Source organism: Pangasianodon hypophthalmus, chromosome 24, assembly GCF_027358585.1.
Source record: "Pangasianodon hypophthalmus isolate fPanHyp1 chromosome 24, fPanHyp1.pri, whole genome shotgun sequence".
Taxonomy (NCBI): domain Eukaryota; kingdom Metazoa; phylum Chordata; class Actinopteri; order Siluriformes; family Pangasiidae; genus Pangasianodon; species Pangasianodon hypophthalmus.
The window spans coordinates 15,683,075-15,708,185 of NC_069733.1; the positions used below are offsets into that span (position 1 = coordinate 15,683,075).

Sequence of the window (25,111 nt, forward strand, 5' to 3'; positions counted from 1 at the left end):
TGGATCAGAGCGTATTCTGATTGGTCAGCCGCAGCTCTTACCTCCGGAAACAGGAATCGTTTAAGCCCCGCCTTGTAGCGTTTAGAAACTCGCTAACCGGTACACGAATATCTTTATATTTGGTATATAACACACAATATTAGCCATATAAAATGATATTTTACACTTAGTACCTTATATAGGAAAAATTAGGAAGCTATTTGGGATTCATTTCATCTCTAGGGCTGTTCGAGACCTAGAAATTTGGGAGTCGACTCCGAATCTGATTCTGTTTCCAAAGGTGTTAGGAATCGATTCGAATCTTTCCAATGATTTATATACTTCACAGAACCACAATTAAAACGCAATACAGGTAAAATATCCTGTAAATATCCTGTCTAATATTGATTAAATGGTCAAATATGTGCTTGCTGCTTCTGTACTTGACTTTGAGCCTAAATTCTCTGTAGAACCGACTCTCAAGCTTCGGAAGCGGCTTCGTATTTCTAATGCCTGGAATCGGAGAGTCGACTCTTTTTTGAGATCGACTCCCAGCTCCATTTATAGGCAATAACAATAGTCGTTAAGGATCATCTGTCATAAACAGCATGATAACGGTAAGATAAATCTGTCTGTAGTAACATGTAATGGTGTGTTATCTTGTCTGATAATCTATATGGTTATAAAGATCAAGAATGTTATCTGGGAGGCCTGAAATCACCTTGTATTTACTTTATTAGCCACAGTTGCTACTTGCTAGCCTGGGTTTGAATGACAGGGGCTGGACTGGGAGTTGATGCTGCACTGTTGAATGATCTCCTGGTCCAACACATTCATTTTAAAGCCTTTTAAATGATCTGATGAGTTGAGATTTGTTATTTTAGACCTCTAAATCCACAAACATGTGCAGAACAATAGAACCTCAATTACTCTGTCAGCTACCCAAGCACTTACATGCATGAAATCTGACTGATCAATCATAATCAGTGTCTCAGATTGTATTATCAGTTACTAATATTTTGTTTCTCTCCAGCTCCTGAGCTTCTGGTGACTCAGTGGGCGCCATGCAGAGACGCCACAGTAGTAACACAGATGGCATGCCACCTGAAAGGTTTGATTTTCTCTGATTTACACTGCAACTGACGTAAACAACCACACAACTCTTCTAACTGCTATACATACTATAACGTTTCAATGTAAAAGTGCTGAATGTGTTTCAGAGTCGACGTTTACTTTAAGACACGTTAAGGTCTTCGATAGGTAAAATGTAATTTCAGACAAATTATGACCTTTAATCAATGATCAAGAAATCAATAATGACATCATTACATATATTGTACATGTAGTTCATCCTGTACATATATTTTATATTTCTTATTATTTCTTATTTCTTATTAATTTATGATTGTTTATGCACAGTCTATAGAGGAGTAGGCCAGGTTCTCAGTTCACTGCAAGTTACATACTGCATATAACTATGTATGTGACAAATAAAAATCTTGAATCTTATGACTGATTATGATTTCTAAAATGTACAGCAAAATGTACACACACACACACACACACACACACACGCATATGGTCCATGTACTATTATTCAATACTTATTTTACCTGTGTGATGTTGCATTCTCCTTTAATATCTTATAAAACTATCTATCTTTCCCTAAGTGAACCTTAAAGTACAACTCTACAATGAAACACATTAAAATATGTTTATATAGAAATATTTATGATGTGTTTAGTGATCCTGGTGCTGACGTTTTGGTTGGCGCTGTCTGCGAGAAGTTAGCAGGGAGACGTTGTTATTGCTAGTGCAGTTAAAATGGAGTTTAATAGGATAAAAAAAAAATTCAACAATCTCAAATGTAAGGAAAAATGGACAGAGTTCGCTGACAGCTCCTAAAATGAATGAGCAAGAGCTTCTTTTCTCGCTCACCACTTTGTAGCGATGTTTAATGTCATATTAATGAGAAAGCAGCAAACACTGAGCGATTACTACTACTGCTAATAATAATAATAATAATAATACTAACAACAATGATAATAATTTTTCCTTCTTAACAGTCAAAGATACTGTACAAAAGACTATTTTTTTATTTGCGAAAAATGACCTTGCATATTGCACAATATATATATATATATATATATATATATATATATATATATATGTGCAAAATATGTTTGCAGACTATTGACATTTTTTTTAGTTATTTAATATTTGTAACATAGCTTGATGGGTAACTTTTACTTGTACAATGACAATAATGTTCATATTCAGAAAATAATAAGCAGCATCAATAATAAAAAGAAACTTTAACATTTAAAAATTAAGATTTTTTTTAAAGTCTAAGAAGAATGGACAGTTTAATCAACCAAAAGAATGAGCAAAAAGTCATTTAAAAATATTTAATGTTAAAAAAATCTAGAATTAAGAATCAAGAAAAATTCCTGGGAATGAGGACGGCGGGATTTCGGTGGTCAGGTGTTGTGAGCTGATTTGCGTATTACAGATGACACACAGTGTGATTTCAGTTAGGTTTACTACATCCTCATCTTGCCAAGACTCTCTGTTTATAAACCTAGGAACAGGAGTCAAACGCTCGGATCCGAGAGCAGTCTGGACGAAGGAGGTGTGTTTGATTGTTTGAAGCCCGAGTCTCCCACCTCGCCCCAGCAGCTCTTCTCAGGCCTGGTGGGCGTGTCCGCCAGTGCCGTGACCTCGGCCCCTTTCCAGGCTGCTGGACTCGTCCTTGGGTCTCCTCCTGAGGTCTTCATCCAGATGACTACTTCGTCAAGGGAGGAAGGCTCTCACCGGGCAGAGAATGCAGCGTTTCTTCCTCGCCCTGCCCAGCACCATCATCATCATCACCACCATCATCATTTCCACCAGTCGGGGCAGCACCGGTCCGCCCTGCTTCATTCAGCGTCCTCGGCCGAGAGACGGGGCAGCAGGGACGATGGAGGTGAGGAGGATGTTCGCAATTTATAAGACTTGAGTTTTACCTGCCAGATGATGCACAGAGGTACTTAATTCATTCTTTTTTTTTTTTTTTCCCCTAGGAGATGAAGCGTCTTCTCCGGCTCCTGCTCTGTCTGAGCTGAAAGCTGTGGTCACATGGCTGCAGAGAGGATTCCCCTTCATCCTCATCCTCCTCATTAAAGTCTGTTTCCAGCACAAGCTCGGTGAGAACAATTGTTCTCTTGACTCTACTGAATATTGCTGAACAAGCAATGTTCAGTAGAGTCAAGAGAACAATTATTCCCAATTATTCCACAATATTAGCTATACCATAATAATCTAGCTATGGGGGTCACAGTCCAGTGACGTCTGTGCCGGTCCCAAGCCCGGATAAATAGAGAGGGTTGCGTCAGGAAGGGCATCCGGCGTAAAACATTGCCAAATTTAAACATGCGAATCGTCAGTACTCTGAATTCCATACCGGATCGGTCGAGGCCCGGGTTAACAACGACCGCCATCGGCACCGGTGACCTACAGGGCGCCAGTGGAAATTGGGCTACTGTTGATCGAAGAAGTAGAGGAGAGAGGAGAGTGCGTAGACAGAGAGAGAAGAGGAAAGGTAAGAGTGTAGGACTGAGAATAGGAACTCTGAATGTTGGTACTATGACAGGGAAAGGTAGAGAGCTGGCTGATATGATGGAGAGAAAAAAGGTGGATATACTGTGTGTACAGGAGACCAGGTGGAAGGGTAGCAAGGCTCGTAGTATAGGAGCAGGATTCATGCTGTTTTATTATGGTGTGGATAGTAAGAGAAATGGGGTAGGTGTGGTCTTGAAGGAGGAGTTTGGGAGGAATGTTCTGGAGGTGAAGAGAGTGACCGACAGGGTGATGAGTCTGAAGTTAGAGATTGAAGGGGTGATGTTGAATGTTGTTAGTGGTTATGCCCCACAGGTAGGTTGTGAGTTAGAGGAGAAAGAGAGATTCTGAAGTGAATTAGATGAGGTGATAGAGAGTATTCCCACGGGTGAGAGAGTGGTGATAGGAGCAGATTTTAATGGACATGTTGGTGAGGGGAACACAGGTGATGAGGAGGTGATGGGCAAGTTTGGAGTTAAGGAAAGGAACCTTGAAGGACAGATGGTAGTGGACTTTGCTAAGAGGCTGGACATGGCTGTGGTTAACACCTATTTTCAGAAAAGGGAGGGGCATAGAGTGACTTACAAGAGTGGAGGTAGGAGCACACAGGTAGACTACATCCTATGTAGAAGAGGCAATCTGAAAGAGATTAGTGACTGTAAAGTGGTAGTGGGAGAGAGTGTAGCCAGACAGCATAGGATGGTGGTGTGTAGGATGACTTTGATGGTCTGTAAGAAGAAAGGGTCAAAGATAGATATAGAGAAGAAAACCAAGTGATGGAAGCTGAAAAAGGAGGAATGTTGTGAGGACTTTAGACAGAAGTTAAGGCAGGCTCTGGGTGGTCAGGTAGTGCTGCCAGATGACTGGGAAACTACAGCAGAAGTGATCAGGATGACAGGAAGAAAGGTGCTGGGTGTGTCATCTGGAAGGAAGAAAGAAGATAAGGAGACTTGGTGGTGGAATGAGGCAGTTCAGGATAGTATCCAGTGGAAGACGTTAGCCAAGAAGAAGTGGGACATGGACAGGACTGAAGAGTATAGACAGGAATACAAGGAGCTACAGCGTAGAGTGAAGAGGGAGGTGTCTAAGGCCAAGCAGGAGGCATATGACGAGTTGTACACTAGGTTAGACACTAGAGAATGACTTATACAGGTTAGCTAGGCAGAGGGATCGAGATGGGAAGGATGTGCAGCAAGTTAGAGTTATTAAGGATAGAGATGGAAGGGTGCTCACAAGTGAGGAGAGTGTACAGAGGAGATGGAAGGAGTACTTTGAAGAGCTGATGAATGAAGAAAATGAGAGGGAAAAAAGAGTAGAAGGGGTGACCTCTGTGGAACAGAAAGTAGATTAGAAAGGATGAAGTCAGGAAGGCTTTGAAGAGGATGAAAAGTGGTAAGGCAGTTGGTCCTGACGACATCCTGGTGGAAGTCTGGAAGTGTCTAGGAGAGGCAGCAGTGGAATTTTTAACTAGTTTGTTTAACAGAGTTTTAGAGAGTGAGAAGATGCCTGAGGAATGGAGAAGTAGTGTATTGGTGCCGATCTTTTAGAATAAGGGTGACGTGCAGAGTTGCAGCAACTATACGGGGATAGAGTTGATGAGCCATACAAAGAAGCTATGGGAAAGAGTAGTGGAAGCTAGGTTAAGGAAGTTAGTGGAAATTTGGGAGCAGCAGTATGGCTTCATGCCCAGAAAGAGCACAACAGATGCAATTTTTGCTCTGAGAATTTTGATGGAGAAGTATAGGGATGGTCAGAGGGAGTTGCACTTTGTGTTTGTAGACTTGGAGAAGGCGTATGACAAGGTGCCAAGAGAAGAGCTGTGGTACTGTATGAGGAAGTTAGGAGTAGCAGAGAAGTATGTCAGAGTGGTGCAGGACATGTATGAGAGGAGCAGGACAGTGGTGAGGTGTGCTGTAGGTCAGACAGAGGAGTTCAAAGTGGAGGTGGGACTGCATCAGGGATCGGCTCTGAGCCCCTTCCTGTTTGCTATGGTGATGGACCAGTTGTCAGAGGAGGTCAGACAGGAGTCTCCTTACACAATGATGTTTGCGGATGACATTGTGATCTGTAGTGAGAGCAGGGAGCAGGTGGAGGAAAACCTGGAGAGGTGGAGGTTTGCGTTGGAGAGAAGAGGAATGAAAGTCAGTCGTAGTAAGACTGAGTACATGTGTGTGAATGAAAGGGAGGGAAGTGGAACAGTAAGATTACAGGGTGAAGAGGTGAAGAAGGTTCAGGAGTTTAGGTACTTGGGGTCAACAGTCCAGAGTAATGGAGAGTGTGGGAGAGAGGTAAAGAAGCGAGTGCAGGCAGGTTGGAATGGGTGGAGAAAGGTGTCGGGAGTTCTGTGTGATAGAAAAATATCAGCGAGACTCAAGGGGAAGGTGTACAAGACAGTGGTGAGACTGGCCATGCTGTATGGTTTAGAGACAGTGGCACTGAGGAAGAGACAGGAGTCAGAGCTAGAGGTAGCAGAGCTGAAGATGTTGAAGTTCTCTTTGGGAGTGACAAGGTTAGACAGGATTAGGAATGAGTACATGAGAGGGACAGCTCATGTTGGACGTTTGGGGGACAAAGTTAGGGAGGCCAGATTAAGATGGTTTGGACATGTTCAGAGGAGGGAGAGTGAGTATATTGGTAGGAGAATGTTGGACATGGAGCTTCCAGGCAGGAGGCGAAGAGGAAGGCCAAAGAGGAGGTATATGGAGGTAATAAATGAGGATACGAAGCTAGTGGGTGCAAGTGTTGAGGATGCAGAAGATAGGGACAGGTGGAGAGTGATGATTCGCTGTGGCGACCCCTGAAGGGAAAAGCCGAAAGAAGAAGAAGAAGATTAGCTATACCATAATATTATTTCCAGGGCTTTATATTGAATTCATCATGAAAAACTTTTAGTCAAAATTCTAATTATTAAATGCTATACCACAACCCGGTTTCATTCTTGAATCTGATTGGTCAGAAGGTGTTGATTAATTTTCTATAACAGCAGCTCTGACACTAGTCCCGGCTGCACTCGTTCTAATACATTATCGTTTCTTTAGTAACAGCTCATTCAGTGGGACTTAGCGAAGCGGATGCTCCACATAATCTGGGACGAATAATAAACATTTTGTCAGTTAACAAAAAAAAAAAAAAAAAAAAAACGTGTGAATGTTGATGTGTCGTTTTCTGTAAGGAGATTGATGGAATTTATAGTTTATGGAAGGAGTTTCCAGTGTCAGTGCTTTGTAACAATCAGTACGTGTTCCAACTTTGTGCTTTCAAGCTGCGTCTTATTGTCTTATTAACTTTAAGGGACAGAACGCAAACGGTGATGCGAATGACTGTTTGTAGCTGCTTTAATGCAAGCGATACTTGTTTTGCGGATGTTCCACAACACTAAATGTATCTAAAAATGGATAAAAAGTACAGCAAATGGGTAGCACATACTAGCCTGGGCTAGGTGATGAGTTTATGATTTGTCCACTCCTGCATTTCTGTCTGCCAGTCTCTTGCTTTAAATAATGTGTAGTCATGTGACTCAGGTTATGGTTCTGTGTTTCTCAGGTATTGCTGTGTGCATTGGCATGGCCAGCACATTCGCCTTTGCTAATTCAACTCTAAAGCACCAGGTGTCGCTACGAGTAAGTGTGCATCCTCAGGACGCCTTTTCCTTATCAGTGACCTAGACTGGTTCAATTAAATATCTGCGCAATTCAGCGAGTAACATAATTAAAATCATAGCTTAATCCACTCATCTTGTTGTTGCTTTTGCAGGAGGAGAGGTCCATCTTTGTCGCTCTTTGGATTCTGGTGTTTCTAGCAGGCAACATTGTGTATGTGTATTACACCTTCAGTGCTGAGGAGCTGCACAACAGGTCGGTGTGATCAGGCGTCTCTTGAGACCTCCCTACGACGCCTTTTACACACACACACACACACACACACACACAAACATGCATCCGCCAGTTTGACTGACATTATTTTGTGGTTTTGATTTATTTATTTATGTTATGTTATGTTGTGTTATGTTGTACTTGCATTTCCTTCTTTAGGATCATTTATGTCTACAGATCTTGTGAGTACTTTTTTTTTCTCCATCACATTTTTCACACTCATTTCTCACCCTTTCATTTCACACTTTTTCTTTGTCTCCTTCTTGTTTAAATGCCAGAGAAGAGAATCAACCACACTGGAGAAATGTTATATTTTATTAGAAATATTTAACTCTAACTCAAAGAAAAAAAACACATCTTAAGGCACACAATATATTACAGTTAATATCAGCAGTTAATACTAATTGTTTTTATCTTTATATTTACCTGGTTTACCCTTTACACTCCGTTGTATGCAAAAGTTTGGGCACCCCTGGCCAAATTACACATTTATTGATTAAACACAATCTCTGCAGCAAGTTATTAAAAAAAATCTTCATTAGGAATAAACAAATCCAGAACCTAATAAACTCTCCGATTGTTGTTATTGTAACTCTAACCCTAACCCCCCTAACCCTAACCCTATCACTCATCAATCATGGGTTCCTCTAAGCAGCTGACTGAAGATCTGAATATGAAACTAACTGTTGCTTACAAAGCAGAGGAAGGCTATAAAAAGATAACAAACTGGTTCTAGCTCACTTTCTACTGTGTGAAATGTCATTAAGAAAAGGGGAATTGTGTGGGAATTGACCAGGAAAACTCTCATATAAAACTGCCCCTGTAGCATACATATACCGTAAAGTAACTGTGCATGCATTAATATTTGCAGAAAATTTTATTCTGTAAAACAGTTTGATGCAGAAGTTGTATTTAAAACAAATAAATTTGCAGCATGTACTTTAACCAGAGGTGCCAAAACTTTTGCATACAACTGTAAATAGATACTGATCTTCTTTATGAACACAGATTTATTTTACAGTCACAATTTATAGATTTATAGTTTATACTATATAATATTTAAATTCTAAAAGGAATCTTTTTTAAATTATTAATATCTATATTTTTGTAATAAAAACAGAATCTTTAAGCAATAATGAATATATCACTATAATGCACATTTATGCAGATATATATATATATACATATATATATATATATATATATATATATATATATATATATATATATATATACATAAAATGTTAGAAATATTTGTATTAGATTTTTATATAATTATTGCTTTACACTTTTTTTTAAAAAATTAATCTACAGCATATTTCATCCTTTATCATCATTAAAGGATCGTTATATCTGTGCTACACCTGCACCATCATTTCTGTCTGCATTTCCTCCACACTGTGTACTTTTTGGATCAGATATTGCTTTAGTTATCAGATAATTGATCCTACATCACTGGATTTGGCAACCCGGACTGTGGTGATTAATGTATTTTCGTGTCTTTCTCTCCCTCAGTCTGATATTTGCCAAGCCGAACATTAACAGTTATGATTTCTTCGACCTGATCTGGGTGGTCGGAATCACCGACTTTGTGCTCAAGTACTTCACCATCGCTGTCAAGTGCCTCGTTCTCTTCCTACCCAAAATCCTCCTGGCTTTCAAATCCAGAGTAAGAGTAACTTTACTTCTGCATTGTGTGCTTTTAGTAGTTTTTTCCCATGTAGCAATATTTTTGTCTTGTTTCTGGCATTGGTAAAAATGCCCACATCTTGGGTGATAAACAAGCTAGTCAAGGCTTACTTGTGTGTGTGTGTGTGTGTTCTTGGCACACAGTAACTGAGCTCATGGTCCTCAGGGACAGGAGTGAGGTCACCTCTCCTTGGAACACAATACACACGCACTGGAGCTCAGTCATGATTGCAGCATTTGCTTGCTGTGTTGAAGCCTGAATGAATTTTCCCCCCTCGTAACCACCACGCTCCAATCTCCCTCTTTGATGACACACACGTTCACAGACATATGCACACTTTCCATCTCCGGTGCCATGCCCAGGTGGCCCTCTGTCAGGCAATGAGGTCATGGTCACACAGTCAGCTTTTCTTCCTCATTACTGGGCCGTGATCATCATTAACATGGCTATAAATACACACACACACACACACACACACACAAGCCCATACATGTCCGGGTTTTACCTTTATCACATGGTGCGTGTGATCCCGTGTATCCTGACCTTTGTGAATGGAGCGTAGAGGCAGGAATCTCTAGGCACCTCATGATTTAATTCAGGGTACCTTGATGTGTTCTTTAAAAAAAAAATAAAAATACAGTACTGTGCAAAAGTCTTAGGCACATGCAAAGAGATGCTGCAGAGCGAAGATGCCTTCAAAAATAATGAAATGAAATGAAATGTTTCTACGTTAGAACATACTATAAAGAGCAGTAAACAGTAATAAATGAGACAAAGTCAATGTTTGGTGTGACGATCTTTCGCTTTAAAAAAAAAAATAGTAGTCTCAGGTACAGTGTGCAGTTTTATAAGGAAATGAGCTGTAAGTGTTACTGAGCATCTTGCAGAAGCAGCCACAGTTCTTCTGGAGACTTTGACTGTCACACTTGCATCTTATTTTTGCAGCAAAACCCAGCAGCCTTCATTATGTTTTTTGTCTGAAAAGTGTCTCTTATGGAATCTGCTGCTTTCTTTACTGACATACAAACATTTTTCTGTAACATTTAATTTTGTGCTGGAAAACTAATGTTTGGAAAACTACAATGTTTTTGTACTGAATTAGTAATGTAGAAGTCATCAAATAAAAATCTATAACAAAGTTTGTACTAAAAAAATAGGGTGCCTAAGACTTTTGCACAGTACTGTGTGTATATATATGTGTGTGTGTGTGTGTGTGTGTGTGTGTGTGTGTATATATATATATATATATATATATATATATAATATAAAATATAAAACCTATGTTATTTTCTAGTATGACCACTAGGTGTGGAATAAAACACTTGGGAGCATGCTGTTATAGGAAAATAATCAACAATGGTGTGTGTGAAGTGATGAAGGCTGACATGAAGTTACTCTCACCACTTTGAAGTTGATTAATTTCCTATAAGAGCAGAAATTCTTTATTCCTCTTATACCACACTAATTTGTCAGTGAATATTTATTTTGTATTAATTAAATTACAAAAGTTATGATTTGTATCCATCTATAGTTACTGGTGGAGCATCTACAATACAAGTTAGCTCCTTTTATCATTTATGTGATAGCAGCTGTAAACCATTGTTCCCTCACCAGCCTCACAGAAAAAAAGTTTGTCGTGTTACTCAGAAACCAGAAAGCGCAGAGACTCCTTCCATTAATGATAAATAACCATCTCTGTACTGAAAACTTCAGCATCAACGATTATACATTTTTCTTTCTTAAATAACATATTTTTAAAATGAGTTTATTATTAGACTTGGCTTATGTAGTGTCTGCGATACAAGTCCCTGTGAATGAGCTGTTATTACAGAAACGATAAAGTATTAAAACGAGCGCATTGATATAAACCTATGATTTGCCTTGCAGGCGGAGTTACAGTCAGAGCTGCTGTTTTAGAAAATTAATCAACACCTTCTGACCAATCTGAACCAAGAATTCCACAACGCAGTGCTAGGAGCTGCTTTTAACACACAACAGTTTTTAATCTATCATGAAAGTACTACTTTTTGACAAAATCTAGGGTGCAAAAGTTTGCATCCCCTCAGGACACAAAGTGGTGAAAACACACATTTAATCAGTACAGTTGTTCATTCATTATCACAAGTAGCACATTTATTTAGTGGATGATTTATTTCATATTTACTGAACAGACATTGCTCAAATTAGTTCTGGAGACTGAGAGACTGTTGGTTCTTTTTAAACAATGTTCCTGAATTTGCCTTGTATTTTGGATTGTTGCACTGTTATGGGATACACACAGAATTTATTTTCAACATCTTGGAATTCCTTTTCTCAAATAACAAAAAAAAAAAAAGGGGGGGGGGCAAACTTTTGCACTTGATTGTATTGGGACAGTCAGAATAGTCAGAATTTCACAGTTTGAGTATTTGTATGCCTTTCAATTTGCTTTCTATTGGGTGTATAATGGGCTCTATGATAGCATTATGTTATATTCTATGTAGTGAGCATATACAGTGAACAAGAAGCTATTCTGGGATTGGCTAACATAGAAACAAATGCATGAAGAAGAGTTGAAGATGGTGTATTTTTACACGGATTGCATAGGAAGTGTAAAATCGAAAAATATCAGCAAGAAGAAATTACAGCTTTCGAAAATTTCGAAATGTTTCCGAGAAAGTTTGCGAAAATTATTTTCTCACAATTTTCTTTACTCGAGAAAGTGACACAGTTTTCACCTGTGGTTTCACCACATATACACCTCATATTGTGCTTCTGCTAATGTTCACTCTTTCTCTGTCGCAGTATACAATTACAGATTCATTAATATTTCCGTAAACGTTTAAGAAAATAAAAATTCATTTTACAGCACTAGCCAATATTTCTTTTTCATCCAAAGCTTGTGCAAAAGTTTGTGATTCATCTAATAATCTAATAATCCTTACTAGAGAGTGTTTTTTTTTTTCAGGCTGCACTTTATAGCCACAATTTGTTAATTGATGAGGAAAAAAAAAGATTAATCAGTGTTTTAAATTAAGTACTGCCCTACATGGATTAAGATTAATGGAACCCCAGGCTTTCCTGCTCATGGGATTCAGCCTAGCTTGCCCTACCGTCCTTCTTTAATAAAGTTTTCTTTTATGGTTATTATTAGAACAGAAGCGTAGCTGTTATTGTCAGAAGTGAGCTGAATCGCATCCCTGGCGCTGCTTTTCCCTCCCCTGGCGGAAGTCCAGTTTCAATTCGTCTGAGCGGAGAGGAAACAGTTTGCATGAAACTCTGGCTAAGATAAATTGCTTGCGTGGGCAGGTCGCGGGACCCCGGCGGGCGTCTAGCACGCGTCCAACGAGGGTGATTAATTGCTGTCAGAGAAAATCCAAGCAGTCATTATGCATATGGAGCTGGAGCTGGTGCCGGAGCTGCTTGTTCGGTGGCCGAGCGATTTTTTTTGGTTCTCAGTAGGGATTTGTGATCAGAACAGATTCCCTTCCATCCGTCTCAGGAAACTTCTTAACTAGAAACTGAGCACCCAAAACTATTATTAACTTAACCATTTATGTGTTTTCCCAGTGGCCTGTGATTTAAAGATAAGCGATATTGCAACAACGTCATTCCTAAACTTTGATACATTTTAAAAAGCTTTGCAAAATTGTACTTTCAATCATCTTACTGCAAAAAAAACTATACAGTACACAAAGGAACATTCAGAACAGTTTCGTATTAAAACAGCTACTTGCAGTTGATCTGATATAATAGTACTAATGATGCACAGTGTCAGAAAAGTGTATCCTGACATAATTTATCACTCCAGTGATCGTTGCCCAGCCCTAGCTGTTTATTATTATAAGCACTTAACTGTGTTTCTGTTTTTTTTTTTAATTTCTGCACATTTGTTAGTATTTTTACAGTACACACATTTGTCCAGCAGTTACAAGAAGGTCATGGGAATTAATAAGTATAATGTATAAGTAGTGTATACTTCTTGTTTTGTGCGCTATCGTAGTTGCAGCGATCAGACACGCAAAAGCTATACTTTTAGACATAGCATCCTGAAGGGTATGTTTGCTGTGTAGAAAAAGGGATGTAGAAAAAAAACTATTTCTTCAGATCTAGGACCTCCTTGGAAACATTTTAGATAATTGATCCAACAACTTGGGAATCATTTGATGAAGGAACGGTATTCCTTTTCCACATAAATCCTTGGATCATGCCGAGTTCAGTGCACCCTGTGATGTCATTTCCCTCCATTTTGAGTTTTTTGCAAAAAAAAAAAAAAAAAATAAATTTTTTTTTGCACAGCTCACAATTTTCATTTATTCTAGACCAAATTTGGCTTCAGACTAAGCTACATAAAAACTAGAAGGATTTTTGATATTCAAAACCATTAGAACAAATAACCTTGGCGTAAAAAGTTATAACTGCGTATCAAATGGAATACTACAAATATGTAGTGTATTAATATTTTGATGGTGTATTAACGTACCGATGAACTAGCTAAAGGGGAGGAGCCACCAGAGAGAGCTGCAGTTTATGGCTGCGTTCCATTCATATCTAATTGTTCATAACTCATCCTTAATCCCTCTAAAGGTTCCACAACTGGTTCCCCCTCCATAGGTGTAAAATGAAAAAGGGTCATTTGGAACGCACTTTAAACATTTTTATAAGCTAAAGTTGATGATTTTGTTGTACACTGACATTGATATAAACTAGAAGAAGTACTGTAACTTTAGTTTAAGCAACAGCTTAACACAGATTAAGCAACAAAAAATTCCCAAAGCTACTACCAGCTTCATTTCGGATTTTTATTTAGTCTGATTTTGTACTATTGCAAGTTACAAGATTTTACCTTGTGTAGCAATAAAAACCATGAAAGAGCTTTTTTTTTTGCACTACTTTTTCCATTTTCATTATTATTTTAATTTATCAATTTAATATTACTAAATATAATGTAATATATATTTCATATAGTAGTATTTATATTATTTATAATATTATAAATAGTAACCCACTATTTGGATGCAAGTGCAAAGCCAAAAATTCGCTTCTTTTCCTCATGTGGAGGTTGTTCTGTTGCAGCTCAATGATGCGAGGTACTGCATTTCCCTTTAGTTCAAAACATTAATGTTCAAGTTGACACAGCTCTTGTTTCAGTGATAGTTACTTCAGTGCCTTATAGAATCCTTTAGGATCGTAAGCAGTTCAGAGTGGGTTCTTCAAGTATACACCTAGAGCCATTATGCTTCCAATGACCATCCAATGAAGAGTGCAATGTTTTAAACTAAACTATATCGTGTAAATGTGGAATTACGATACGATGGATTTGTTGCAAAGCATTCAAACATGATAAAAAAAAAAAAATGTTGGTACATTAATTAAAAATATATATACAGATAGCGTAGATGTAATAAAACCTCCAGGACATGCTTCAGACTAGAATGTAATGTATGTAAAATCAAATGAGTTGAAAATCTAGTTCTGCTGTGGATATTTGTTTGTTATGTATCGGTAGAAGTTTTCCTCTTATCAGAATTGTTCTCTCATACTTTGAGGGTAAATTGGTCCTAAATTGGCTAAAGGGTTGATCTACTACCCTTACTCTTAATTGGGTAGCAGCTGTAGTGTGTTCCTGCCAGTTTTCTTTGCAGTGTGGCTAAATTACCCATCATGCCAGAAGACCGCCGAGCGCTGGTGTCTTGCCAGATTTTAGGCTTAGGTTAAGCTTTTTTCCACCCACAGGCTCTTTTAAAGCACTCGGGAGTTGGGGCTGCCTGCAGGAAACGGATGGGCAAATACAGTTCAATGGAACTGTTTTCTCTCTCTCTGTCTCTCTCTCTGTCTCTCTCTCTGTCTCTCTCTCTCTCTCTCTCTCTCTCTCTCTCTCTCTCTCTGGTTTTGGACAGGGACAGCTTGCAGTCTGACAGTACTGGCACTTCCTACTGTGTTTGGGCACAGGTGCCTGCAGTTATTCCTGCTTATGATAATGTTTACAAAGAGGGGAGAATATCAAGATGGCAGTTTCACACTAACGACAATACTGTTATTGCTTTTCACTGCGGGGGGACAAAAAAGAAAACCTTGGATCTGCTGTTGTGGCATCGCTTTTTTGGCTCTTCATTGGGAGACACTTTGAAAACCTGTGTCTTTGGAAACATGCTTGAAACATCTGTTTTGTGTGGGGGTTTTTTAGGGGATGTCAGTGATGGTAAGTGGATGGTACTCTTCGCCAACTTTGGATGGAATTAGCTGTGAAAATGGAATTTTAGATAGGCCATTGTGCTTCCCCGCAGTGATTTTGGACTTGTTAGGTCTTGGATCTCTTCTGGTCAGTCATTCCTGAGCTTTAGATGAATCAGTTGTGGCTTGTTCAGTAGGATCCTTGAGTTTTTTAAAAAGAAAAAAAAAAAACATGGCAGCACAAAGGCACGTAGCAGGACTACCAAACTGTGTTATGTTTTTGTTGTATTCCGAATCTTTTTGTTTAACCAGGGTAGTCACATATAAGGCATTATAATTATATAATTATAATGCCTTATATGTGACTACCCTGGTTAAACAAAAAATTATAATTATAAGGCAAGACTTATCGCAAACAACATTCAGAGATTAGACATAACAAATAACACTCATAAAGGGAACAGTCTTACTTGGTCATACTGAAGCTAGCTTGGTTACCTTTGATCAAAAGGTACAAACACTTTTTGACATTCATGGAGTCAGCTAAACCAATTTGGAGGCAAGTGCTGCACAAATTATCTCTGGACTGGCTTGGAAGCCTCGGACACTTCCAGCAAATCCCGCTGGACCAGGCGATCCCAGAAGCAGTGCAGCTTTCCAAGAAAAAGAAACAAGCTGGCATTAAAAGTAAACTAACTCAACAATGATCTCAGGCCTAAACCCCTTTGTGATTATTGGCTGGGATTAGTCATGGAAGATGGGGTTGTTGAATTCTAAATCCAATTTAAAATTCAACAATGGACAAAAATGTATTTATCTCTGTGAGGCCATGGACGAGGGCCAGCTGTGAATGGATGGAGCAGTAGCAGAGAATGAGCGGGTAATGAATGAAGGCCTACACCTGTGTGTGATCAACTATGGTTTATTTATATACTGCATGTCTTGCAGTGAGTTGCTGAAAAGCTAGAACGAGAGAGCTGGTGCTGAGCTGAGAGTTTCTCTGCCAGTGTCCTTCTGCGTCTGTGTGTGATTTTTCCTTTCAAAGTGGCATGAAGACGCAGTATGTTTTCGGGTTGTCTGTGTGTTCCTCTGAGATTCCTGTTAGCGTGAATGTTTGTAGGATTTATAGGAACTATCATAGTTACCAGCAGATTGGAAACTGACTTGATTTTGGAATTGATCCAAACAGGATCAAGGTCACAGCAAGGTCAAACGTCTGAAATAGTTTTTCTTTAATAGCTTCCTTCCTGTTTGTTACACAGAGATGCTACTTACAAGTTTAGGTTCAGGAACTTAGGGCCCATTTTTTGGCTAGTTACAATTATTGGCATCTGTCTGTCCGGGATTCGGGGTTGTCCTAAGCACAATAACGAGAGAACAAGAACGAGTGGTTGAATGTTTGTCAGATTTATATGGAATTATCATTGTAACAGATCAGCTGATTAGAGTTTGGAATTGATTCAAACAGGGTCAAAGTCACAGCAAGGTCAAATGTCAGAAATAGTTTTTCTTCAATAGCTTCCTTCCTGTTTTAAGTATTTTTAAGGGTATTTCTGACATACAAATTAATAACAAGGACTAGATTTGTTGGCTGTGGAGGCATCCCCGTAGATGCTGTTGGTGTCGAGTTCTACTTGTTTAATTTTCGTGAGAGTGCTCTGCCAAAGCACAGGGGGAGAAAATCCGAATAAATATCGCATTACTCTTTCTCGTTCCTGCCTCCCACTCACCAGGGTATCACAATATTCAAATAGTCAAAAGCTAAAGGTTTTTTTTTAGGTGTCATGGTGGTCCAGACTTTTTACACTCGAGGTGTTTTACACACAGACGTGTCAGTGTTTTAGTGCTTTAATGATCTGCAATGCTTCTTCTTTGCTCCAGAGTGTATGAAACATCAGAAGAATGGCTCACCACAATTTGCTCCTCTGGCCAACAATGGCAATAAAAGCATACCATGTTATCTGGACTATAACACATGATATTTAGAGCTGTAATCTGCCTATATGATGTGTGTGTGTGTGTGTGTGCTGACAGGGAAAGCTCTATCTGCTTATCGAGGAGTTCAGTCAGCTCTTTCGTGCTCTGGTGCCCATCCAGATGTGGTACAAGTACATCATGGGCGAGGATCCATCCAGCAGCTATTTCCTGGGTGCAGCATTGATTATCATATATAGCCTGTGCAAGGTAAGGAGTCTCCTGATGTTGCCATTTCATCCCTTAAATGATTGTTGATTCGTATTTCACACATGGTGAGATTTTTTTCGGAAAGACTAGACATTTCATGGGATGTTGCACGCCACTGCGGCACCCGATAACCTGAAAATGACACTCCTGTGATACACTGAATAGGTTTATCCAGGCTCAGAGGCTTATGTAGGAGTCAGCTGAGCAAATCAAAAAATGTCTAGCTATCAGCTGTGCGTTTACGGCCATCCTTTCTTCTCTGTTTTCTTTCTGTTCCAGTCATTTGACCTCTGCGGAAGAATATCAGGTATTCGAAAAGCCTTCGTTGTGCTCTGTAGCTCGCAGGTTAGTCCTTTCTTCATCTTTGATATTTATTACAAGTATTCTGTACTATAGTAATAACAAGTGTCTCAGGAATTCCTTACCCTCCCTACGTTTACTGTATTTTCCGGACATGTTTTCCTCCGATCTCTACAAAGTGAAGTAAGGTATATGGTACAATACTTGCATTAACCTATAGAATTGAAATGACAATAATACAATTGTCAAGTAGTGATCTTTGTCAAATTGCTGTGGTGTAAGAGGAATAAAACACTTCAGGACATGCTGTTATAGGAAAGCAGGCAATATCAGTGTATATACAGAACATTTGGCCATATTGTGTCTGAAATATCAATTACATGATATTAATTTCTTGTTTATAGAAAAACAATATTGACATATCAGCTGAATCTAAGTAATTGTACTGACACTCACCCTGTGGCCTCGTGCCTACAGCCAAATCACAGCCGTGCCGATATCCAGTAAAACTGCACTCTTGCTCATGCTCTTGTTATTGCTTAAATGACTGAAAATTCAACTCTACTTGATGACATATCACCTTTTTTTTAAAAAAATAAACTTACATTTCCGTAATGATTATGGCTTTAGCTCTGTGTGTGTGTGTGTGTGTGTGTTTAACACAGAGTTACGGTATGAGGGCCAGCACGCAGCAGTGCAGTGAGGCAGGCGATGTGTGTGCAATCTGCCAGGCTGAATTCAGAGAGCCAATCGCTCTGCTCTGTCAGGTGAGGGCCCCGCAAAGCATGCTGGGAGAAATATGCCGGGGCTGACACATTAGTATAAACACTATGCAGTTTCTTTTATTTTCATTTAAACTTTTTTTCCTTTCTCTTATCTGCATAGCATGTATGTGATTTATAGTGGAAATATATATTATATATAATAGTATATATAATATATTATTATTATATATTATACAGTTTATTTTAGAATGTTTACAAAATGTTTAACCAATGGATCTAAGTCTGCGGAAATATTGTGACTCTAATGCTTTTTGTTTTGTTATTTATTTATTTATTTATTTTTATTTTTGTCTTTGTCCTTCAGCATGTGTTCTGTGAGGACTGTCTGTGGCTGTGGTTCGACCGGGAACGGACCTGTCCGCTGTGCCGTGCGGTCGTCGTGGAAACGCCACGCAGCTGGAAGGATGGCACCACATCTGCGCACTTTCAGATCTACTGATAAGATATGATGTTAAACTCCCATTAAAGCCCTGTGGGGGTGGGGGGGAATAATCAATTCCTAGATATCGACAGTATCAGTATTTCCATTCAGACGAGATAAAAATGATAAGATCTGTGGTCACACTGGAGAAAATCATATTGTAGGCTGTAGAAATGGAAAAGTTGCATCGAGCTGCGCAAAGCCTTCCCGTCCCAACTCGTAGCACAGACTCAATCTTTTTTTTCCATCCATTGGCGTTAACTTTGCTCTGTTCCACTGCATCAGCACTTATTAAGAGTATCTCTGATATAAAACAACATTTCTGAGAACGGAAAAGCCTTGTCAGTTATGCAGTGTTGCCCTCTACTGTTTCTCCATAGCAGCATACGTTATCTCATAGCCATCAAAAATGCTAAATCTGTTCAATAATATTCTAATGCATGATGATCTATGACTGTACTTTCATTTTTACTTACTCGATTAAAAGCCTCTTTCATTACAAAAAAAGAAAATCAGTAAAATTCTTCCCTTCTGCTCAAGTCAAAAGCCTTTTATTGTCAGAGATCACAGAAAATCACAATATCAAAATAGCAGAGGTAAATCACGTTGAATAAAAACACATAGTAACGCGAGCTAGGTTCTTAATCCAGTGTGTATAAAAGACTGTAGCTGTTGTAAACATTGGATTCACATTATGCTGTTTTTGAGTTCGTGCGGACGTTTTTTCTACGTTAACACTGCGAGCAACCATCAAGTCAAAGCCCTTTATAAAAAGCTCTAGAAAAGATTTGTCTTGATTCAGAAATACCTACTGTAGGTCAAAATACAGCTCAGAAAGTTCTAGCGTACAAATATACATCATCATAAAGAGCCTCGGATCAGAAAGAAAGAAAACAAAGAAACTAACACGGAAAGGAAAAAGGCAACTGTCTAAATCCAAAGAAAGACACAAAGGAACAGAAGGAATAAGGAAATTACCTAAATCGAAACAAACACAGAAATAAATACTTAAATAAACACTTAAATAAACACATGAATAAATACTTAAATACTTAAATAAATGAATTAATGAATGAATTAATGAATGAATGAATTTAATGAATGAATACAGAAAGAAAGTCAAAGAGAAAGAAAGAAAGTAAGAAAGAAATTCTAAACTAAAAAAAGAAAGAAATCATTATTGTGACCCTGATCAGGATAAGGCAGAAAGTGAGTGAGAGAGAGAGAAATAAATCTGAATTAAGAAAGAAAGAAAGAAAGAAATCATAATGTGACCCTGATCAGGATAAGGCAGAAAGTGAGTGAGATAAATCTGAATTGTCAGATAAATCTGAATTAAGAAAAAAACAAAGTCCTTAAACTGAAGAAAGAAAAAAACAGAATGAAAAAAGAGGAAAAATATGAGAGAAAAAAATGAACAAGGAGAAAGAGAGAAAGAAAGAGAGAAAGAAATCACAGTTGTGACCCTGATCAGGATAAGGCAGAAAGTGAGTGAGTGAAAGAGAAATAAATCTGAATTAAGAAAGAAAGAGAGAGAGAGAGAAAGAGAAAAGAAAGAAAAAGAATAATGTAAATTAAGAAAGAAGGAAAGAAGGGAATTCCTGACTTGTTTGTAGCTTATTAGTAAAGTTACAGTGCAATATGCAGAGGACATTTTGGTAAAGAGCTCTTCCTCTGAAGACTCATCACGTATACATTTTAGAATTTTATACTTTTGAATATATTTTTTTTTAGCAATGAATAGAAATCAGTTTTGTAGTCAGCGAGTTTCACACTCCTATTGCGACGACTGTAAATAATTTTCCCCTCCACCGTCAGGGGACAGTGACCTCATCGCAGTATTGTCGGCGTCCCCGGAGACACAGCGGTTGGTTTGACTACGTTTGACCTGAACGCCTCGTACCAAAACAATCGCGCACCAAATGACATCATTTCACAGCTGGTGCAAGCCAGAGGGTTCGCTAATCACGTGCTGCAACGGCGCAGCGCTCGTCCGAGAGGGGGAGAGTGGGATGAGATGAAAGTGTGGATGTGATGGTATGACCAATAACACTTCACCAAACACCAGTAAAGTACACATGAGGACAAAAAGACATATCCAGGGACGAGGACTGCTTGTGGAAGTGAAGATGCGTCACTCTCCTCACGTCTGAATCCCACCTGCAGCACAGAGAACGACAGACTATTACATTCATCTGTTATAATAATCTGGAAATATTTTTATTTCAGTACGTCCTCGTGTCGCTTCCACATAAACATAAGCTTTAATTCCTAGAAGTAGACCAGGAACATAACGTAATCATTTTTTTCCTTATTACATTTATTCTCATTTCTCATTCAGGAAGCCTAGACTAACTTATACCTGCCACTGACATCTGCCGTTTGACACGTTTTATCCTAATAATGCATATTAGTTATGATTTAATATTAGTCTCTTCATTTGGTCAGTTAAATTTCCATGCCATTCTCGTTAAAGGAAAAAAAAATTTCCGCCTCAACCTTGAACATTTGTCACATTTTTTTTTTTTCTCCTCACATGATCACTTAGCTTTGTTGAAGTTGGTTTACCAAAATAAATAAATAATCGGGTTTTTTTCTGTGCTTGTGTTAAACAGAGAAGAATAAAGACAAAAATAATAATAAAAAACTGAAATCAAAGAAATTACAGTTTTTAAAGAATATTTTAGAACATTTTTATATTTATTTACATTTGACACATAGATCTGTATTTTATTTTAGATTATTTTATTTACACTGTTCCGTTGTTTTTTTGGCACATGTAAAGTTTTTAGGATATTTTTTCATTTTTATTTACACTTACACTTCTACACTTACATCTCTAGTTTATTTTCTTTACACTGTTAAGTTGCACATGTAGAGTTTTAAACATATTATACATACTTTTCACACTTTTACATGTTTGCACACTTACATCTCTATTTTATTTCATTTACACTTTATTTACACTGTTCAATTGTGTTTTTTTTTTTTGCACATGTAAAGTTTTACAGATATTTTTCATTTTTTATTTACACTTATATTTCTACACTTTACGTCTCTATTTTATTTTATTTACACTTCAAAACTCTACATGTACAAGAAAAACAACTGAACAGTGTAAATAGAACATTTTATTTACACATATTTCCACACTTACAGCTCTATTTTATTTTATTTACACTTTATTTACAGTTTTTTTTGGCACATGTACAGTTTTAAACATATTTTAGAACCTTTTTTAAAAATTATTTATTTAAACTTATACTTCTACACTTAAATCTTTATTTTAATTTTATTTACACATTCTTTAAACCCTTCCAGAAAAGTCACTCACACTCCCTCACGAGGGAATTTTACACGTCGTTTTTAGACACTTCACGTGTTTTTTTTGTTTGTTTTTTTTTACACATTTTCACACGTGTGTTTTTATTCTTCCACGTCACTTTCCCCCACATGTTTCATTTCTTTGCACGTGATTCGTTCTTTCTACACCTGACTGTTTAATTTTCACGTCCAGCTTTTACACACATTCCTCACGTCATTTACATGATGGCACGTATGAAATGCGCTTAAACAAGGTTTTGTTTGTGCACGTGCACTCAAGTGAAATGAAAGTGATTTTTTTTCCCCGTCAAGGTAAAAATAAAAAGATAAAAACTAAACATTTGTGTAATAATGGAGTGCATGATGATATTCTCAGAAAGTGTAGTCGTGGCGCTATTTATCGCCATCCTTTTTTTATTTATTTATTTATTTATTTTTTTAATTTTTGCGTTATTATTATTTTTTTCCCCCGAAAAACACATGGCTCTTACCCCTCGTGCTGACGGCTCACCTGTCTCGCGCACTCTCCCATGAGCAGCAGCACGATCCCTGTCACATGCATCGCCGCGCAGATCATGTGCGTGCCACAGAGCCAGGCGTCGCTGCTCCTGTCGGCGGTGAGACGCGCGGCTCTTGCGTTGTTCTTCGCAGCCCACGCTGTCTGCAGCTCATCGCCGATTCTGCGCAGGCGGAGCGCGAGACACCGTGTGGAGCATGCCCGCGCGCACGGATTGAGTCGGCGCGGGCGCGGGCGCGCGCGCGCGGCAGAAGTGATCAGCCATATCAGACGGCACATCCTCCCGGTAAGCACGCTCACTTACTTTACACTCACGCGCTGTGTTTGTGGATCTGCACCTGTCCGTGATGCTCTGTCTCTGGGGGTGTGTGTGTGTGTGTGTGTGTTTGTTTCGCGTGTGCGCTATTATTTATTAAAAGTGTCACATGGTTTAGGGTTTACATCATCTACTCCCAAAAGAGAGCGGTAATAGTTAACTCTTCAAGTCCCCTCACTCATAGTCTGCGCCTGTGTTTCAGTTATCATCACTGACAGAGCTGCCTGTAGAGTACTGCAGATTTACAGCAAATAACCTGAACCATATTTACAATAAAGTACTGCAGATTTACAGCAAATAACCTGAACCATATTTACAATAAAGTACTGCAGATTTACAGCAAATAACCTGAACCATATTTACAATAAAGTACTGCAGATTTACAGCAAATAACCTGAACCATATTTACAATAAAGTACTGCAGATTTACAGCAAATAACCTGAACCATATTTACAATAAAGTACTGCAGATTTACAGCAAATAACCTGAACCATATTTACAATAAAGTACTGCAGATTTACAGCAAATAACTTAAACCATATTTACAATAAAGTACTGCAGATTTACAGCAAATAACCTGAACCATATTTACAATAAAGTACTGCAGATTTACAGCAAATAACCTGAACCATATTTACAATAAAGTACTGCAGATTTACAGCAAATAACCTGAACCATATTTACAATAAAGTACTGCAGATTTACAGCAAATAACCTGAACCATATTTACAATAAAGTACTGCAGATTTACAGCAAATAACCTGAACCATATTTACAATAAAGTACTGCAGATTTACAGCAAATAACTTAAACCATATTTACAATAAAGTACTGCAGATTTACAGCAAATAACCTGAACCATATTTACAATAAAGTACTGCAGATTTACAGCAAATAACCTGAACCATATTTACAATAAAGTACTGCAGATTTACAGCAAATAACTTAAACCATATTTACAATAAAGTACTGCAGATACAAAAAAAAAACCAGTTACAGTACAGTACTGCACATTTACTGTTAATATTTTAAATACATAATTAAAGTACTGTACATTTACAGCAAATAATTTAACAAAACATTTATAGTAATGTACTGCAAATTTACTGTTAATAATTTTAAAACATTTACAATAAAGTACTGTACATTTACAGTTAATAATTAACAAAACATGTTTATAGTAAAGTACTGTACATTTACAGTTAATAACTTAAAAACATATTTACAGTGAAGTACTGTACATTTACATCTAGTAACTGCAAAATAGGAAATCAGGATCTTTGACTGATTACTCTGTCAACTCAGTTAATCAAGGATTCATATTAGACTTTACATTTTAAGTAAAAAAGTAAAAAAAATGCTTGTAAAAATTCTGAGTATTCATATTTCAAAATTATTAATTACAAGGTTTATGACTGCTGTAATGTACAGGAGTGTCAGTGACGTTATGAACATTTTTCATCCCACTGTTTCTGTCTTGAGCAATCTGGCACAAGAAGTTCCTCTAGGATCAGTAAAGCTTATCTTACCTTATCTTAAGACAAAGAGAAAAAAGAATAGGGCCTAAGAATATATAAAAGGATTGTTTTACCATTACAGAAAATCTTCTTTAATTAACGAGTGTTTCCCAAAACCTTTCGTTAACGTGATATGTAAACTCTTAGTCTTTGATTATTTGATCCACTCTTTGGTGCACAATAAACAGGCAGACAAACAATATTTATAATGCCGTCACATCTTCTGTAAAATTCCAAGTACAGTGTGATATATGTGTAGTTTCAAATACCTACAACAGGATCAAGGTGATGTAAATGAACTTGAGATATGATTCATTAAGTCTAAATGAAGCGTACAGGAGTAATCGATCTCTACGAGATGTGATTTGAGGTCAAGTGCTATTTCACGTTCATTGTATCTACACCAGAGAGGGGTTTTAATAAACAGCTCATCATACAATGATGATTTTAACAAC

The 25,111-nt window shown here is 38.0% G+C and overlaps 2 protein-coding genes across 2 annotated transcripts in view; both read left to right on the top strand.

The window, feature by feature from the left end:
* The first annotated feature begins 10 nt into the window (after positions 1-10).
* On the top strand, positions 11-21,665 carry rnft2 (ring finger protein, transmembrane 2). Its single transcript, XM_026931291.3, has 12 exons — positions 11-352; positions 450-596; positions 1,013-1,090; positions 2,565-2,944; positions 3,042-3,164; positions 7,120-7,196; positions 7,330-7,430; positions 8,964-9,117; positions 17,326-17,475; positions 17,755-17,820; positions 18,441-18,542; positions 18,865-21,665. The coding sequence occupies exons 3-12, from the start codon at positions 1,044-1,046 to the stop codon at positions 18,997-18,999; spliced, it is 1,335 nt and encodes a 444-aa protein (XP_026787092.1). The 5' UTR covers positions 11-352; positions 450-596; positions 1,013-1,043; the 3' UTR covers positions 19,000-21,665.
* Positions 21,666-22,834: 1,169 nt separating this feature from the next.
* The window catches only part of fbxw8 (F-box and WD repeat domain containing 8), a 28,539-nt gene continuing 26,262 nt past the window's right edge, over positions 22,835-25,111 (top strand). Inside the window, exon 1 of the mRNA XM_034299329.2 lies at positions 22,835-23,108. Coding sequence (XP_034155220.2) covers positions 22,836-23,108 — 273 coding nt within the window. The 5' untranslated portion in view covers position 22,835. The remainder of the gene's footprint in view (positions 23,109-25,111) is intronic.